Source organism: Typopeltis vanoorti, chromosome 1, assembly GCF_054136105.1.
Source record: "Typopeltis vanoorti isolate ZY-2024b chromosome 1, IOZ_Tvanoo_1.0, whole genome shotgun sequence".
In the NCBI taxonomy this organism is placed as follows: Eukaryota; Metazoa; Arthropoda; class Arachnida; order Uropygi; family Thelyphonidae; genus Typopeltis; species Typopeltis vanoorti.
Window position 1 is genome coordinate 52,784,488 of NC_143549.1, and position 19,660 is coordinate 52,804,147.

Below are 19,660 nucleotides of genomic sequence, written 5' to 3' on the forward strand. Positions count from 1 at the left end.
AGTTGTCTCCTATACTTTCCATAATCACCAGCCTTGTAGTTCCTATATATCCCTTCTTTATACATGTTCTCATGTGACAGGCTACAACCAAGTGATCCCTTCATGGTCACTCTCACCAACTGGGGGAAGATTACATACCCCATTCACAATCGCATCTTCTGATGATATAACTAGATCTAACTTTCAAAGTGAAGAATTTATGGAGACACAACACAAGTTTAGAATAATTACTTTACTTAGCATTAGCAAAGTAACATTCAAAGTTTCAACCTCTGTATAGAGGTCATTATCAGCAAAAGTACATATGTATAAGATAAAAGTTAGATGACACTGCACTATACAAAAGTAAAATGAATCTAAATGCTTGTTAATCTTTTAACCTAGCCTGACCTCTTGTAGGAAAAAATAATATCATCATCAAATTCCTGCTATGTACCCTCAAGGAGTGTACAGGATATGATAGTACTACATGAAAAAAATTACATCATTACTAACTTCCTATCTACAATTTTCCTCCAAATCAGTCTGTTACTTGTCACGACTCCAACATTATCAGATCTTATATTTCTATCGTCTAAGGCACTTTGCACCGTATCAATCCACCTATATCTTGGTCTTCCTCTGGGTCGTTTTGCTGTCAAACTGGCAGAGAACACTTGTTTTGCTAATCTTTCCTCGCCCGTTCTGTTTAAGTGACCATACCACCTGAGATTAGCTCTGCTGATGCATTCCTGGATGCTGACAATGTCAAGTTCTTTCCTAATATCCTAGTTTTTAATATGATATTGCCATTGATACCATCTGTTCGCACCTATAATCTTTCACAGGACTCTCATATCTGCGGTCTCTAGTCTTTGGTCAAGTGTTTTACTTTTGACCCAGCTCTCAGATCCATAAGATAAAACTGGTTTGAACACTGTCATGTATACATCTAATTTAGCGTTCCGATTAATTTCTCTCTTATTCCATATGAATTTATTCAATTGACTTCCCACCGTACCAGCTTTGTTGATTCTGCTGTCTATTTCTATATTTAATTTATCATCTTCAGTAAAAATTGTGCCTAAGTAGCTGAAATATTTTACTTGTTCCACAGATTCTCCATTCACAACACAGTTGACATTTTCAATGATTCTGCCTATTTTCATTGTCTTTGTCTTTTTATTGCTGACCTTCATACCATATCTATTACAACGGCTAATCAATTTAGTCAGAGAATCTTGCAAACTTGGAGCGGATTTATTTAGACATATAACATCATCCGCATAGGGCAAAGAGCTGACATTAACATCTCCAATTTTGATATCATGTTTAATACCACTTTCCTTCATAATGTGATCCATATAGATAATGAATAACAGAGGGAATAATGTACATCCTTGTTCTTACACCAGATTTAACATTAAACCGTCTTCCTGTACTTCCTTCAATTCTAACTGCTGACTTACAACTCAAATAAAGACTTTATTTGACTTACAACTCAAATAAAGTATTGCTTGTAGCATATTGAATAGCTTTTCTCTTGGCACCTTATTATATGCCTTTTCCAAATCGACAAAACTTAAATACAGATCTTTGTTATATTCCCATGCTTTCTCAACTATTTGTCGTAAAGTAAAGATCTGAACCTGACAATCTCTATTTGGCCTAAATCCAGCTTGTTCTTCACCAAGCTTTTCTTCCACAATTCTTCTCAACCGATTCTCATGTATACTTGCATAGATCTTGCCAGGAACACTCAGTAGGGAAATACCTCTGTAATTCTCGCATTCGGTTTTATTTCCCTTTTTATATATGGGTACTATGAGAGCTCTACTCCAATCATCAGGAATTCGTCCCTCTGTCCAGGCTTTCTGAACTATGCAGTGCAGCCACTGTAAGACTCTTATACCAGCATACTTCAGCATTTCTGGTCAAATATCATCTACTCCTGCTGCCTTTCAACATTTCAAGCCTTTCATGGGTTTTTCTACTTCAACTATGAATATGTATTCCTGACTGCATGCCTGGTCAGTGTTTTTTACCACTGTGCTGTCATCACTGCTTGTTTCATTTAGCAGTTTTTCAAAGTAATAACTCCATACTTCAAGGATATCTTTTTCTCCTGTTTTCATGTCACCTTAATCATTTCTAACTCCTTTTACAGCACTCTTTCCTCCATTCCTAAGCTTCTTCAACAAGCTCCAGAATATTTTGCCACCTTCTTGATATTTATTTTCTATATTCTTGCCAAAGTCCTCCCATGACTTTTGTTTAGCTAGTTTTACACAGTGTTTAGCATTCTTGCATTTGTCCCTGTATTCTCTAAGAGCACAAGCTGACTTATTTGCCAGGAACTGCTGATATGCTTTCTTCTTTTCCTTCACTGCCTCATTAACTTCCTATGTCCACCATGGAGTTCTAATTTTTCTATCCTTGCAGACAACTTCACCACATGCCTCTCTAGCTGAATCAATCAGGGCTTTCTTTAGAGTTTGCCACTGAATCTCCAAGGTGTAATTCCTGTTCTCAAACTCTTTCATTTTTTTTTTCAATCTTTGTGTATTTTAGCCTACAGTTCACATCTGAGAGCTGCTCAACTTTTATTCGCTTTAAAACTTTCGTAAGAAAGTTTACATGTTATTCTTTTCAAAATGAAATTCAATTTTATCCTGCTCAAGATATAAATTAAAAAATACAAATAAACTAAAAATAAATTAAATTCAGAAAAATTAAAAACGGAACTACATTAAACATTTCTAAAGTCCTCTTGTAGTGAGATTTTCTTCTGAGCTTGTTCTGGTTGCTTTATTTTATTTTATTTACTCAAGAGGTCAGACTAGGTTAAAAGATCAACAAACATTTAGATTCACTTTACTTTTATATAGTGCAGTGTAATGTAGCTTGTACCTTATACATATATATTTTTGCTGATTATGACCTCAATACAGAGATCGAAACGTCGAATGTTACTTTGCTAATGTTAAGTAGAGTAATGATTCTAACACGTGTGCTGTGTCTCCATAAATTCTTCACTATGAATGCTGACCACAATGTAACCTTAAAAGAAAGAATAACCAGATATAAGACTCTTAACCCTCATGTGCCCTCCATTACATACTGCATAAAATGTTGTCTCTTAAGAACTCGAGAAATTCCTTCTCCTTATTCCACTGATGCTATCTCTTCGTTCCAATCAATATCGCCATAGTTAAAATCAGGGACATGCCAACCCGAGGGAGAACCACACCACGGCGGCAACACTGATAGGGCGGTATTTCATGTAGCTAATATCTATTTTGTGACTAAATTTAACACATGCAAACCACAGTAATAGGTATTTTTTATTATGTAAATATTTTGTCCTAGGTATCTTAGGACATCATCAGTACAGTAAGGTAATACTAGGAATGACAAAAGAAAGGGCGCATACGTACAAAGGAATCCAAATTGCGTGCAGTGGTGTGTTGCAGCCTGAACTTAAATTAAATTGAATTGAACTAAATTACTTAAATTAAATTAAAATTAATTACAGTTAAGTTATTATTTTACACAATTTTGTATGACAATTTCCCATACTTTAGGGATGGCAAGAACATCACTGCAGTTTAGATTTGGTCTGTGGAGTAGGGCTTCAGCACTTTCTTTATATAAATGTTCATATTTACATGAAGATCTGTGTAGAAGTTTTGTCTTTTTCCAATGGATCTTGTGGTTTGGGTTTTCATCTCTGTGTTGAGCGAGGCCTGATTAATGCGGTTTGATGTGGCAGATATGGTCTTGATGTTCCGAAATGCGTTTAAAAACTGATCTGCCTGTCTGTCCAAAATAAGAGTTTACAGAACAGGGAACCTCATATACACCAGGTAGTAGCATAGGTGAAAGTTTGTCTTTAGGCGAGGATAACAAGTTTTGGATCTGGTTGATGGATTTGTAGGTGACAACAAGATTGTATTTCTTCATAATTTTTGAGAGCCGTTCAGAGATGCCTTTGATATAAGGTATGGAAATCCTATGGGGGTTGTTCTTGTCTATGTTGAAGTGTGGAGAAATTGCTGATGATTTTTTGAGTTATTTTGAGATTATAACCATTAAGAGTAGCTTTGATTATTTCCAATTCTTGTTTTAGAGAATCCTCGGAGGAGCATAATCTATGTGCTCTGATTACCAATGATTTAATGATGCCAAATTTTTGAGAGGGATGATGAGCTGAAGTATTGTGAATGTAGCGGCCTGAAAATGTCGGTTTGCGATAGACAGAGGTGGAGATGGAACCGTTTTCTTTTCTTTGGTTGTATAAATCCAGAAAGGAGATGCTGTAAATCTGATGCGAGGATGAAGGAGGTTGATTTTTTCTAAAAACTAAAGTAGCTCTTGTTCAGAAAGACTCCGAACTTGTTATCCTCGCCTAAAGACATACTTTCACCCATGCTCCTGTAAACTCTCTTATTTTGGACAGACAGGCAGATCAGTTTTTAAACTCATTTCGGAACATCAAGACCATATCTGCCACATCAAACCGCATTAATCAGGCCTCGCTCAACACGGAATTGAAAATCCAAACCACAAGATCCATTGGAAAAAGACAAAACTTCTACACAGATCTTCATATAAATATGAACGTTTATATAAAGAAAGTGCTGAAGTCCTACTCCACAGACCAAATCTAAACCGCAATGATGTTCTTGCCATCCCTAAAGTATGGGAAATTGCCATACAGAATTGTGTAAAATAATAACTTAACTGTAATTAATTTTAATTTAAGTAATTTAGTTCAATTTAATTTAAGTTCAGGCCGCAATGCGTCACTGCATGCAATTTGGATTCCTTTGTATATACGCACCATTTCTTTTGTCATTCCTAGTATTGCCTTACTGTACTGGTGATGTCCTAAGATACCTAGGACGAAATATTTAAGTAATAAAAAATACCTATTACTGTAGTTCACTTGTGTTAAACTTAGTCATGAATTCTCCACAGGTTTCTCTATATAATCAAATATCTAATTTGGATTATACAATGCAGTATTAGGGGCAGCCGATAAAAGTTAGCACCTGGGTGGCAAATACCCTTGGCATGCCCCTGGTTAAAATCACCCATAATGATCAACCTTTGCTTGGTCACTAAGCCAAACTGCCTATACATTTCTTTGGCCACATTCTCTGCCTTATAGCAACATTCTGTCAAATATCTCATTCTATCAATCTCCATGTCACACCATACTGCTTCAAAACCACTGCTACATTTTTCTCCTTGTATGTCAACCTTGCATGGACATATAATTCCCTTGCTATCATTAGTACTCCCTCTCCCTTCTTGCCTTTCCTATCTTCACAAAAAAACATCATATCCTTCCATTTCTATTCCTGTCAAACAGGCATTCTCATCCACTATGTTTCATTATTCCAACTATTTTCAGGCATATAAAGTCAATCAATGTAACAATTTCATCTTCCTTATTTCTGATACTCCTGGCTTTCGTAAATAAGCAAATTCATTTCTTGGTCTATAACTACTCCTATTCATGCTGTCCCCTATCTGTGACTTCTCCTCACCTGCTAATCTTTGCCCCCCCCCCCAATTCCACAATGGAATGGTGCATTGTGCTGACCATCCACATGTGTATTCATTACCATGAATCCACTCTCATTACACCGTGTCTTCATGACCTCCTTGACCCACCATTTCATTATCTAACTTACAGTCCTGTTCTCACATTCTATTCTCCATTCACAACCACCTCAGTCTCACCTAGTTCACTCTCTGACTCATTCACATCAACTTTGACTTCCACTGATACCCTGTCTGCATCACTCATTATACTTCCTTCCAGCAACAAGTTTCCCAAATTCAGCCCATCACTCTTATATAAGAGGTCTTTCAAGAAAATTTCCAAATTATTTTAAATAAAAATTTTCCTACTGCGAAAAAGAGCCAAGAGGCCAATTTTTTTTCTGCTGGCGTAAATTAAGTTAAGGGGATAATAAATCCCTCATTATTTTAAAGCCGGATACGAAACTCGGAGATCGAAATCTAAGAGTTTCATGTCGAAGAACTTTCGGTGAGTCCAAGCGTAAGTCCACACCTGGTAGTACAACACTGGGGCAACTCGGAGCAAAGGTGAAGCAAGCTCCATCACTATCCTTAATATTTTCTCATAATGTAAAATGCAGTTCCTAGGAGATGAATTACTGTTTTACATTATGAGGAGAGGTCACTACCCAGACCAGTTTCGACCTTTATTGAGGTCTCATCAGTGAGTAGGTAGACCAGGATAATACCAAGGTTTAAGTGAACCGAACTTACATATCTTTACTATACGAATTGCCAGAAAGGTATACCCATATATTATTACTACAATAAAGAGCCAAGAGGCTATTTTTTTTCCGGCGGCATTGAGACAAAATTGTAAAGTGTAATTAATACCTGTAAAACTTCTCTTTATCAAAGAATAAATGACATCAAATGAAGACTAATTCTTTCTGTTGTCGCTTGCAAATTTAAACTTTTCCAAACATTAACTAATTATTGAATTGTGACAAAGATGCTGGTATAAAGAAGGAAAATATTAGCTGCTAAATAATTAAATAAATCTCATTTATTTCTTTGGGTTATGAATTAAACCAAAAAAAAAAAAAAATCAAATATGAATAATATTAATTACTTAGGACTAGCTGCATATTTTTGAAGGGCATGTGCAAAATATTAATGTAGGGTCCAAAATTCCTTGGGGAAAAAAGAAAAAAGCTAGAAATTTTGAGGAGTGTAATCAAATCATATTTTAAATAGAAAAATAAAAATTATTTACGGATGAAAAAATATATTTATTAAATCTTTTACAGGTACAATTTGCAAAGAGTTAATTAAACAGTTTTACACAGTCTTACTTGTTTTTCAGCAAAGTCAGTTATTATTCCTTAAAATTTTAATTTATAGCTATCGTTCACAATCAGTACAATTACAACAACAAAAGTTTTTGACAAATGCAGATTGTAAATAATTTTTCAGAAGAATATACATATATAAAGCAGTGGTTGTCTAGGGAAATGCTGATTGACACAATGCCAGTCCAAGAGCTCTTATACATCTTCACTGTTGCATCAGTTCAACCAAACAACCATAACCGACACTGCACAAATCTTCCAATTTAAAAATGCCTGTGAGTTTACTCAGTAAAAGAATTACCTAATTTAATACAATGGAGTTCATCAATTTTTCATATTTATGTTCTGGAGCAAGAGTGGAGACCTATGAAACTGCCAAAAGTGCTGAACACTGAACAATTAAGTGTTCAGCACTGCTTAGATACTTTGGAGGTTTGAATCTCATCTACAGAAAGAGAGAAAGAAATAAACAGATGAAACAGAGAGAGAGTGTACACACATACTTATACAAAAAATAGAAAAAATTATTTATATTAGATGCAGCAACTTGACATTAAATTTTTATTTATAATACTGATACATGATAATTCAGACTCTTGATCACTATACTCACTTTTGCAATCTTTGTATTCTTCTTTATACCATTCACAAGGAAATACCTATGGAAAACATAGAAAATAAACTAATCATTATCACATTTTATCAGCTTTATAAGTAAAAAGTCACACTTCCATCAATTGCATTCATACAGTTGAAACAGAACACACACAAATGATTTTAGGGCTCTTTCTTGCTAATAAGAAAGACAAGACAAAAAATCATGTTATATTTACATTTTCATTTATACTGTGTTTCCTTGTTTTGTTTTTTCCCTTTCCTTTTAAGTGAAGAAGAAATAGATTTATTTTAATTTTGCAAATTAATTTCCACCTCTGCTGATTTTTTAATCTGGTTTTTGGAAATCTTCTGGAGTAAAAAAAAATGTAGAAACAAAAATCACAAAGCTTTAAGTAAAATATATATTTTATCACTACCTGCCCATTAGTCACTTAGTTGCTGTCCAAAAAAATTAAATGGAAAATTCCAGAAATCAACATTTCCTAAGTTTTAAACTGCATGCCGTTCTGAGTAGTTCTCAGTTATCAAATTGACTGTTGTGGTATCGCAGTGCACGTGTCCAAGTAACCCTTATTTTATGGTCCTAAAGCACAGAGAGCAGTGATGCTGGCAATTCAGATATACCATAAAGTCTGCCTTTTAAGTGAAAAGGTGAAAGGTGACTTCATAATATAATAAATAAATAATAAAAAACCATATGCTTAGGTTGCTAAGATTCCATTCACATTTATATAACTTTTATTGAAGTAAACTGTTATAATTGTTCTATTTTATTATTGTAGTTAATCTCTTACTATGCCTAATTTATAAATTCAGCTTTATCACAGGCATCTATTTTTCAGGTATCTGCGGATGGGTCTTGGAATGTATCTCCTGTGGATAAGGGGAATGGACAACTGTATGGACTCTTTCAATTGCAGGTGAATTGGCTTATATCATATGCATGTACCAGGAGTTTTTCTTCCACGAACTCAGATTTTTCATCCCACATGCAGGCAAATTTGCCATGAAATCAGACACTTTACAGACAAAAAATACTATTGTTTGTGGTGGCAGGCAGTAGTTGGCATTGTGTGTTGATGGTAGCGGTATCTTTGAGAGCTGATGGTAGCAGTGTTGTGTGTGTTGATACTAGGAATGTCATTGTGTGCAGCTGGAGAATTAAGTAGTGGAGACAGTGGATGATTAACCCGACATTAGTAAGGTGGGGTGTCACAGACCCCAAACATATAGAAAGAAATAACTGTGACACCACCACCTTACTAATGCCAGATTAAGTAGTAGTGGTAATGATATAATAATAATAATAGCAATTTAATCACTAAGTTATCTATTTCATCCCTGCTTCTACATGGTTTTTATTTCCAGAATTTGTACGGGTGCTTAAGGGTCAAAGCTGTATAAATGAGAGGAGACCTCCACATAGCCTTTAAAGGAATGCGGAGAACCAACCAGGGCTTCTGACCTAATGTCCAATCCTCACCTTCTCGTGGTGCACCCTGTTGGGTATCTACTTGGATACTGAACGAACAAGGATGGGCTGGCAATTTGGGATTTAGCCGACCAAATTGTATTCTTATTGGTTAAACCAAATTAAAAAATAATGGTACGACATGACAAAATTTCATGCCGGCTGGGGCGTCGCCCGGTTAAACAAGGCCCCTGTTGTTTTTGCCAGGGAACCACGGTGAACAGCAAAAAGTCAGCTACTGGAACAAATCTGAAAATAAACCCCAGCTCAACATCATCACCAGGGTTAAAGATCGGTACTATCAACATAAGAAGCCTGAATGGCAAAGAAATGGAGCTGGCTGAGGAATTAGATAAGTACCAGATCGACATAATAGGGATGACTGAAACAAAAAAGACAAAAACTGGTTAGATCTTTCTGAGCAATAAATACAAAATGTTATATTCAGGCAATGACAATCAAGGAAAAGAAGGAGTAGCCATAGTATTCAACACAAAATACGAGGCTAATCTTCTTGAATGGCAGTCAGTCTCAAGTAGAGTAATGTGGGCAAATATGAGAATGGGGAACTGGACAATGAGACTAATTTGTGCCTATGGTCCCACAGAAGGTTCTACTAAGGTAGAAGTGGAGGAATTTTTTGAGGCTTTAGAAAAAGCAACTGACCCAATGAAAAAGGAAAAGTTGGTCCTTGTTGGGGATCTAAATAGCAGAGTAGGAAATGATTGTGAGATATACAAAAATATTTTGGGAAAATTTGGAGAAAAGATCAAAGCTAATAATAATGGCAAATATCTGTTGGATTTCTGTAGGATCTGCTCAGGACATGGGCTGGTTATTACTAACACCATGTTCCAACATCATAAAAATGTGCACAAATTCACATGGAGAGAAGATGCAAGGAATAAGAAAAGTCTCATTGACTATGTTATTATTGATAGTGATGTTTTCTCCCTGGTGCAGGACACCAGAGTGTACAGAGGATTTGAAATTGGAAGTGATCACTATTTAGTCTTGAGCAGGATAAAATTGAATTTCATACCGAAAAGAATAACATGTAAGAAATTTCTAAAGCGAATAAAAGTTGAGCAGCTCTCAAATGTGAACTGTAGACTAAAATACACAAAGATTATTGAAGAAAAAATGAAAGAGTTTGTGAACAGGAATCAAACCTTGGAGATTCAGTGGCAAACTCTGAAGAAAACACTGATTGATTCTGCCACAGAGGCATGTGGTGAGGTTGTCTGCAAGGATAAAAAAATCAGAGCTCCCTGGTGGACACAGGAAGTTAAAGAGGCAGTGAAGGAAAAGAAGAAAGCATATCAAAAGTTCCTGGCAAATAAGTCAGCTTGTGCTCTTAGAGACTACAGAGACAAATGCAAGAATGCTAAACACTGTGTAAAACTAGCTAAACAAAAGTCATGGGAGGACTTTGGCAAGAATATAGAAAATAAATATCAAGAAGGTGGCAAAATATTCTGGAGGTCGTTGAAGAAGCTTACGAATAAAGGAAAGAGTGCTGTAAAAGGAGATGATAAAGGTGACATGAAAACGGGAGAAAAAGATATCCTTGAAGTATGGAGTAATTACTTTGAAAAACTGCTAAATGAAACAAGCAGTGATGACAGCACAGTGGTAAAAAACACTGACCAGGCATGCAGTCAGGAATACATATCCATACTTGAAGTTGAAAAAGCCATCAAAGGCTTGAAATGTGGAAAGGCAGCAGGAGTAGATGATATTCGACCAGAAATGCTGAAGTATGGTGGTATAAGAGTCTTACAGTGGCTGCACTGCATAGTTCAGAAAGCCTGAACAGAGGGACGAATTCCCGATGATTGGAGTAGAGCTCTCATAGTACCCATATATAAAAAGGGAAATAAAATTGAATATGAGAATTACAGAGGTATTTCCCTACTGAGTGTTCCTGGCAAGATCTATGCAAGTATACTTGAGAAACGGTTGAGAAGAATTGTGGAAGAAAAGCTTGGTGAAGAATAAGCTGGATTCAGGCCAAATAGAGGCTGTCAGGATCAGATCTTCACTTTACGACAAACAGTCGAGAAAGCACGGAATATAACAGAGATCTGTATTTAAGTTTTGTCGATTTGGAAAAGGCATATGACAAGGTGTCAAGAGAGAAGCTATTCAATACACTACAGTTATATGGTGTCAATGGGGCATTATATCAAGCAATACTTAGTCTTTATTTGAGTTGTAAGTCAGCAGTTAGAAATGAAGGAAGTACAAGAAGATGGTTTAATGTTAAATCTGGTGTGAGACAAGGATGTACATTATCCCGTCTGTTATTCATTATCTATATGGATCACATTATGAAAGAAAGTGGTATTAAACATGATATCAAAATTGGAGATGTTAATGTCAGCTCTTTGCTTTATGCAGATGATGTTATACTTCTAAATAAATCCGCTACAAGTCTGCAAGATTCTCTGACTAAATTGAATAGCTGTTGTAATAGATATGGTATGAAGGTCAGCAATAAAAAGACAAAGACAATGAAAATAGGCAGAATCATTGAAAATGTCAACTGTGTTGTGAATGGAGAACCTGTGCAACAAGTGAAACATTTCAGCTACTTAGGCACAATTTTTACTGAAGATGGTAAATTAAATATGGAAATAGACAACAGAATCAGCAAAGGTGGTATGGTAGGAAGTCAATTGAATAAATTCATATGGAATAAGAGAGAAATTAGTTGGAACACTAAATTAGCTGTATACAAGACAGTGTTCAAACCAGTTTTAACTTATGGATCTGAGAGCTGGGTCAGAAGTAAAACACTTGACCAAAGACTAGAGACCGCAGATATGAGAGTCCTGAGAAAGATTATAGGCGTGAACAGATGGCATCAATGGCAATATCATATTAAAAACGAGGAGATTAGGAAAGAACTTCACATTGTCAACATCCAGGAATGCATTAGCAGAGCTAATCTCAGGTAAATAAACAGAATGGGCGAAGAAAGATTAGCAAAACAAGTGTTCTCTGCCAGGTTGGCAGGAAAATGACCCAGAGGAAGACCAAGATATAGGTGGATTGATACGGTAAAAAGTGCCTTAGACGATAGAAATATAAGATCTGATAATGTTGGAGTCTTAACAAGTTACAGACTGATTTGGAGGAAAATTGTAGACAGGAAGTCAGTAATGATGTAATTGTTTTCATGTAGTACTATCATATCCTGTACACCCTTTGAGGGTACATGGCAGGAATTTGATGATGATGAATTTGTAGTGATTCAACACGAATCACTACAAATATGGAAATTTGAATAGAGAAATATCCCTTTAAAATAACCTATCTTCAAAGAAATTCCTATTTTCATCAATCCAGTCTTGTACACTTGAATCAACCTTTTCACCACCTTCACCACTGCTTCTGAAACAGAAATTAGCCAACAGTTTGACTCCACTGTTTGGCTCTCCCTTTATGAATCACCATCTTTCTCTCCTTTTATCTTCCAAAAACTCTCTGTTACAAAATTGTCACAATTGTTGTTCAATAATGTCGTTGCACCTTTAGTTTCCTTTGCACATATGTATGAGACAAAATCATCTCCATTTCCACAGGTTTATTAACATTGAGTATAACAGGGAAGAAATACTGTGTTTAAGATGTTACTGAAAAGTAACATCTTAAACAAGGGGGATTCTGAAAAGTAATGATAAACACCTAGAGCAAAAACGATATTAAAGCAACTGATATAACCACAAGAAAGAACATGAGGATATAGGAATAGAAGAACATAAGTTACTTTCATAATGCATGTTGGAGGTGTAATGGAATATTATCAGCACTGAGAAAGGATTAAAAATAATTTTAATACTTCCAATATTTTGTTTCCGTCACAGAAACATCTTCAGTAATTACAAAAAAAAAAAAAAAAACTTTTAGTAACAACACACACACTAATAATACAATAGTGAGTGAAACTAAAGTCCTATCTAGGCGGTGCGCCCTCTATGGGCATTTGCAGGTGGCCTAGGATGTAAAGAGGGATCTGTGATAATTAATGTTTCACAAATTTTGGGAAGTTTAATGCAACCATATTTGTTTAAATTCGGTTAATTCTTGAGTGCAAATGCAGATTCAAAGAATAGTCTTTTTTTTTTTTAAATTTACTATGGTATAGCATGGTGTTTTTCCAGGAGATCCTGTGGGTTGTATCCAGAACATGGGCTGCAAGGCCAGATTGACCATATTCATGATTGCAGATGTATGACTTGTGTTCTTCTAACCGGATGACTGCTGATCTACTTGTCTGTCCGAAGTAAGCCAGTTTACAAGAACAAGGTACTCTATATATATACTCCAGGCACCGAGAGAGGAGGGAGCTGGTCATTGGTGGAACGAATAAGGGTAGCAAGTTTATGGTGGGGCTTAAAAGCTATATGGAGGTTGTACTTTTTTAATGATCTGGCTATTTTTTCTGATGTACCATGGATGTAGGGTATGGTGATGGCATTTCTGAAGTCCTTCTGAAGAGATGGTCAGGAAATGGGGAAGGACTTGATTATTTTTTTAATTCTGTAGTCACTGTAGCCATTGGAAAGGAAGGTGTTGTGTGTGTGTGTGTGTGTGTGTTTGAGTTCGGCTGGAACAAAGATTGTGGGCTCTATCGGTAAGAGTTTTAATAATGCCATATTGCTGAGCTGGATGGTGGTGGTGGTGGGAGAGTTTGTGAATGTATCTGCCTGTATGAGTAGGTTTTCTATATACAGAGAAAGAAAGGCTACCATTAGGAAGGCGTGTTTCTAAGGTGTCTAGGAAGGGTAAACTATTGTTATTTTCCTTTTCCATTGTTAACTGGATTCTTGGATGTAGACTATTGAAGTGACTGAGGAAAGAATCTAATGTGTCTGGGCCATGATGCCAAATAGAAAACATATCATCTACATATCTTAGCCAGATAGAAGGTTTTAGAGGGGAAGAGTCTATGGCTCATTTTACGATGGAAGAGGAAAATAACAATACTTTATCCTTCCTAGACACCTTAGTAATACGGCTTCCTAATGGTAGCCTTTCTTTCGCTGTATATAGAAAACCTACTCATACAGGCAGATACATTCACAAACTCTACCACCATCACCCCTCTCAGCAATGAAGGTCAAAACTAGTCTAGGTAGTGGACCTTCCCTTCATGCATAGCATTATACGTCTGCAAGGAGATGGGCTTTGCATTATGGAAATACTAAGACAAGTGATGAGAGCTTAGTCCACCTTTACCACAAGCTGCATCAGTCTTGAAGATACTTCAGGTGCAAACTTTGTTTGCTTACACTTGGATAAAGGATTAAACTAAATTTATGATGTGCTATAGGTTCTTGTACATCTCATCTGTGGAATAAATAAATTATATATATATGTTCAATAATTTTAATGACTTAAACCACCGAGATAATTAAGAATAAAAGTTTAATACTTTAATTCTTAATTATCTCGGTAGTTTAAGTCATTAAAATTATTGAACATGTTCATAAACCTAGTGAATCTGCATACAAATAAAATAAATAAATAAATATATATATATATGTATATAATGTTTTGGCTGCAGTAAGCTTGATAAAAACAATCTCATTGCCATTTTCACTAAAGCTGTAGTTCATCTTGATAAACACCTATAGTTCTGTCCTTAGATGAATCACAATTAACATTACTCTCTCCCAACTCCTCTCTTTTTTTATGAAGTTCCCACTCACAAAAGGTTTTTGTAAAACTATAGTACATTTGCGGGCTTCCTTTAATTTTTTTATTTTATTTTTATTTTTTGACAGATGCACTTACTTGCTATTGCTGTGCACAGAAAATTTTTGCATTACATGATGATTGTGAAACACTTTAAAAGTGCTCACTTTCACGTCGCTCAACAATTAAAACAATTGAACTTTCGTTAGTCATCTTTCTAATAAAACATCTTTACACAGTATCTCCCTCTCTCTCATTAAAATGTTCCAATAATGTGAATTCTGACTTTTGTTTTTAACCATTAAAAAAATGTACTATTACATATAACATCATCTCCACATAGCATAATGTAGAATGCAAATGACTCTGGCACACACTAAATTGTTGCTGCACAGCTGTGCAGCAACAATTGTAACTGAGGTCTCACACCAGATGATGAAATTCATTTCCCACCTAAAGACAATCACAACTATCCATGTATGTATATGGCAAGATTAAATGTTATATATATTTTGTACTTTTGAATTTAGTTTTTTTACATAGAAATTCTGCTCTAGAGACCAAACATGGAATTTTTTCAAGTCACTTCAGGCCTCCATTAAGTGAGCAGTGGTCCCACACTGGGTGATGAATCTCAAGACAATCACAAATGTCCATGCCCATGGCAAGATTCGAACCCAAAGCCTGCTGGATGGAGAGCAGATATGCTAACTACTTGGCCAACAATGGAAGAAGGCCAGTCAGTCTGGTTGGCTATCCTTCTTCCATGTCTGATATTTTTCTTTTCGCATTCATAGACAATGAGGAATATAGCAAAGTGATGATCACCACTGTATTCATTTTGATGCTGACGTTGCAACATTTTGCAAACAACAAGAAACATTACTGTCAATCTATGCACCTGAAATCTATTAAAACTTTACAATTACAATACATTTCACGCATCAGAGATATCCTTGAAATATACTCCTGTATCCCCTCCAAAAAAAATAAAATAAAATAAAAATTACCAACTGAATACCATTGTTCACATCTCTCCCACTACATACAACAACCATCATCACTAACAACAGTTTTTTTTTTTCCTTTCTTTTTTTTTTGTCTGTAAATTGCATGCGTTCTGATGGCCAATTTGCCAGTATGTGAAATGAAAAATCTGAGTTTCTGGGAGTAAAAAAAAAAAAAACTGTTACCTCCATATGAGATGGGTTTACTTACCTTCAATTGAAAAGCCCATATAAAGATTTTAAGCCTGTTAGCTCAGTGGATGTGGCATTTGCATACCACGGCGCTTGGCCGCATGAAGGAAGACTTGGTTTCGAGTCTAGTCGGCGACTAGAGGAAATATTTCTAAGTCTTTCTTCGACCGGTTCTGGAGTTAGTCGATCTCTGGCACGGGCAAGCGGGTTTTTCCTCCCGTAAACTCAAGAAAATCGACCGTAGAACCCACATTATTTTCAGACATTAAATATATTGTGTTAGGGTTAGGGACCACGAAATGGCAGCACATTTGAGCCGTCTCTCTTCACTGTGTACCGCTTAATTAGTGATAGCCTTGGGCCATCTATCTCTGAATGGATACCAGTGGAGATTGAACTGCCCACTCAGTCTCCAAAAAGTTAGATAGGGCTAAATGGCCTCGCCTACTCCCCATATACGGGAATAAAAAGGCGTTAGCTGATAGCTTAGCTGATGTTCTAAGACTTCTTATGAGATTAATCATAATAATACCCATTAACCACTAGAGAAAACTAATAAAATGCCATTTTATGAGCACTTTAGTATTGTGATTAGCTCATTTTTATATATATATATATAAATGAGCCTCCATTAAATGAGCAGTGGTCTCACACTGGATGATGAAATTCATTCATCTAAAGACAATCACAAATGTCCATGCCCATGGCAAGATTCGAAGTACCACACTTTTTGTTGTTTCTTTTAAAATAGGCATGTTTATAAACAAATTAACAAAAGAAGCAGAAACTTTATGCACTTGTATGTGCCGTATTCATGAGGTTGAAAGTCAAAGGTGATTTTTTTTTATAAACTTTTTTCAACAACAAATTGATCAGCAACATGACAAATGCACTATGTATTGGAAATGGTGAAAAATTCAATTTAAGTCGGAGAGTTTACAATATCCAGTATGCCACCTACGTACAAACCACACGCAGTCTCAAATCAGAATGAATTAGAATGATATTGCTAATACCTTTTAAAATCAAAACTGTTAAATTTATGTTATGCAAAAATCCTACCAATCCTACCAAAATAATACCAATACCCTTTCGATGGAAACATCTAGGTTCAAATTCTTTCTAGAAAACAACGCATCTTTATTTATTAGATGTTTTAAAAGACCAGAAAAAATATGTAGTTAACAGACAAAAATACATTTGTGAGATGAGTGAGTTATGATAGCATTGTGACAGTATATGGCATGGCTGCCTACAATTCTCTAAGACTTCATAGAAGCTAATTATTATTTATTATCAATATTATTAAGTGACATTATTAGTCCAAGGACTCATCACAGAAGAACACTCTACTCCATACAGCTATACACACCTGAACATCTCCCCTACTACTTAATTCTCCCACTACATAGAACATCTACCTAACATCACCAACACTATTTTTTGACTGTAAATTGTGCATGTGTTCTGATCAGGGCCGGCTCTAGGCGTAGGCACAAGAGGCACCGGCCTAGGAGCGCAATGGCTTTGGGGAGCCAACATCATAAAAAAAAAAAGTAACAGTATCAAAGCGGACCAGAGAATCGAAGCATTGGTGGTATGTGCAGTGCCCCCAAAATGCTCTATATGAACTTTTTTAGCAATAACTATAAACTATTTTTAACAATAAAGAATTTTATGATGCCTGTCTTGTCTTACAATGCATTGATAAAACTGTCCTAGGTGCACCACATACCCTCGATCAAGCACTGGTTCTGCCAATATGCCTGTAAGTGGGATGAAAAACCCAGAGTTCCCGGGCGTGACAAAAAAAAAAACTGTTACCTACATATGAAACAGGCTAACTCACCTTCACTTGAAAAAGCCCATATAAAAAATTCTCAAGTTCTAAGCCTCATTACGAGATCAATTATAATATTACCCATCAAGTATTAGGAAAACTAATAAGATATCTTCTTAAAACTAATAAGATATCGTGACTAGTGGTGTGCCTCAGGGTTCTGTTCTTGGACCACTACTATTTAATTTGTTCATTAACGATATAGGAAAGGATCTGAGAGGAACTGTTCATTTGTTTCCTGATGATGCAAAGTTGGGTAGAGCAATAGTGAATGAAAATGATGCAGGATGATTTGTATAGACTGGAGGACTGGGCTAAGGAGAATGGATGTCAATTTAATGTGGCAAAATGTAAAGTTATGCATTTTTGGGTGAAAAGATTAGCAGCAGTATACCACATTGGTGGAACTGTACTCCAGGAGATTGACGAGGCCAGGGATTTGGGAGTGTTGGTGGATAGGGAGTTGAAGTTTAGGGGGAACATTGCAAAAGTGGCTAAATCAGCTCATCAAATCACTTGGTTGCTGAAAAATACTTTAACAAGCAGAGACAAACAGGTTATTGTTCCTCTGTATCGGGCCTTGATAAGGCCCCATCTAGACTACTCTGCCCAGATATAGGTGCCAGGGCTTCTTATGGATGGGGAAAAGGTGGAGAGGATCCAGAGACGAGTGACCAAGATGATAGCAGGTCTATGGAATGAACCTTATGAGAACATGTTGAAGATTTGGGGTTGTGGAAATTGGTTGATAGGCAGAAAAGGGGTGATATGATTGAGACATTCAAATTACTGAAGGATTTCTATAAGATTAATTCAGAAGATATTTTTGAGAATAGGACTGGTGGTGGGAGGACTAGGGGGCGATCCATGGAAGCTGGGCAAGAGTGTGGTTAGCAAGGGTGTTAGAGCTAGGTTTTTTAATTGGAGAGTGGTAAATGAGTAATATAAGCTGCCAGAGTCTGTTGTGGGTGCCATGACTGTGAATGTTGAATAGTTATTCTTGCCATGATGTTTAGGGACTCCCTCGGTGAGTCTTAAGGACTCCTTGGAGTTGCCCGTAATAATAATAATAATCACTTTACGATTATATTATTATAAATGTGATTAGCTCATTTATGAAAGAAAAAAAAAAAAACTTAATGTTCTATTAACAGTCCTAGCATTGAGTGCACGAACTGTAAGCTCCACTTTTTTTTTTTTTTTAAAGACAGGCATGTTTATAAACAAATTAATGAAAAAAGCATGAACTTTATGCACTTGTATGTGCCACAGTCGTGCGTAGTTTACCAATGGAATTTACTGAAAAATATACCAGCCAAGAATCTTCAGGAAGCGCAGCATCATCGAAAACTTCACATTCCATTATCTGCACAAATTCTACATAAAAATATCAAAACACTGCACAAACCTAAAAGTCACAAATTCTCATAGCACAGAAAGAGGGTGAGTAATGTGGCGCCGTCATGTGGACGAAAACGAATAAGAATTTATTCATTCAGACCATGATGAAATTTTAACTATTATTATTGTTGTTGTAGTTATTATTATTATTATTTATATCGGCACTCCACGGAGTTAAAAAGATTCATTGCGGGAGATCCACTCTATCCATTAACTCAATACTTATAATACACTTCCTTAACCCTATTCACTGTTGGTGCAATGACAACCACCTCTGGCAGTCGATTCCACTCATGCAAGGCTCTCCAAGATAACAATCTATTCCGCACACAGCTTCCAAGTGAGACCCTCCCCCGCAGTTTCTCCCTACTCTCCATGTCTTGAAAAATTTCTTCTGTGTTAAACTTGTAGTACTCTTTTAGTAACTTATAACTTTCTATCATATCCGCTCTGTTCCACTTATAAACTAAAATCTGCAACTAACACACTCTCAGTCTATTCTCATAGGAAACATTCCACAGACTTGTCACCAGCTTAGACACTCGTCTCTGAATCTTCTCCA

General features: G+C 36.0%; 1 protein-coding gene across 2 annotated transcripts in view; it reads right to left on the minus strand.

Moving 5' to 3' along the window:
* The window catches only part of LOC150109974 (synaptic plasticity regulator PANTS), a 38,478-nt gene extending 19,345 nt beyond the window's left edge, over window positions 1–19,133 (minus strand). The window contains exons 1-3 of one of the 2 annotated variants that reach the window (XR_016550679.1): window positions 19,010–19,100; window positions 7,477–7,522; window positions 6,780–7,308 (exon numbers count right to left, since the gene is read on the minus strand). Coding sequence is in view for 1 of the 2 variants with exons in the window: in XM_090416152.1 (XP_090272278.1) it covers window positions 7,477–7,522; window positions 19,010–19,060 (97 nt within the window). In the remaining variant the exon portion in view is untranslated. Of the gene's footprint in view, window positions 1–6,779; window positions 7,309–7,476; window positions 7,523–19,009 lie in introns of those variants that run through there. The other variant, XM_090416152.1, reaches the window with a different exon arrangement.
* Window positions 19,134–19,660: the final 527 nt, after the last annotated feature.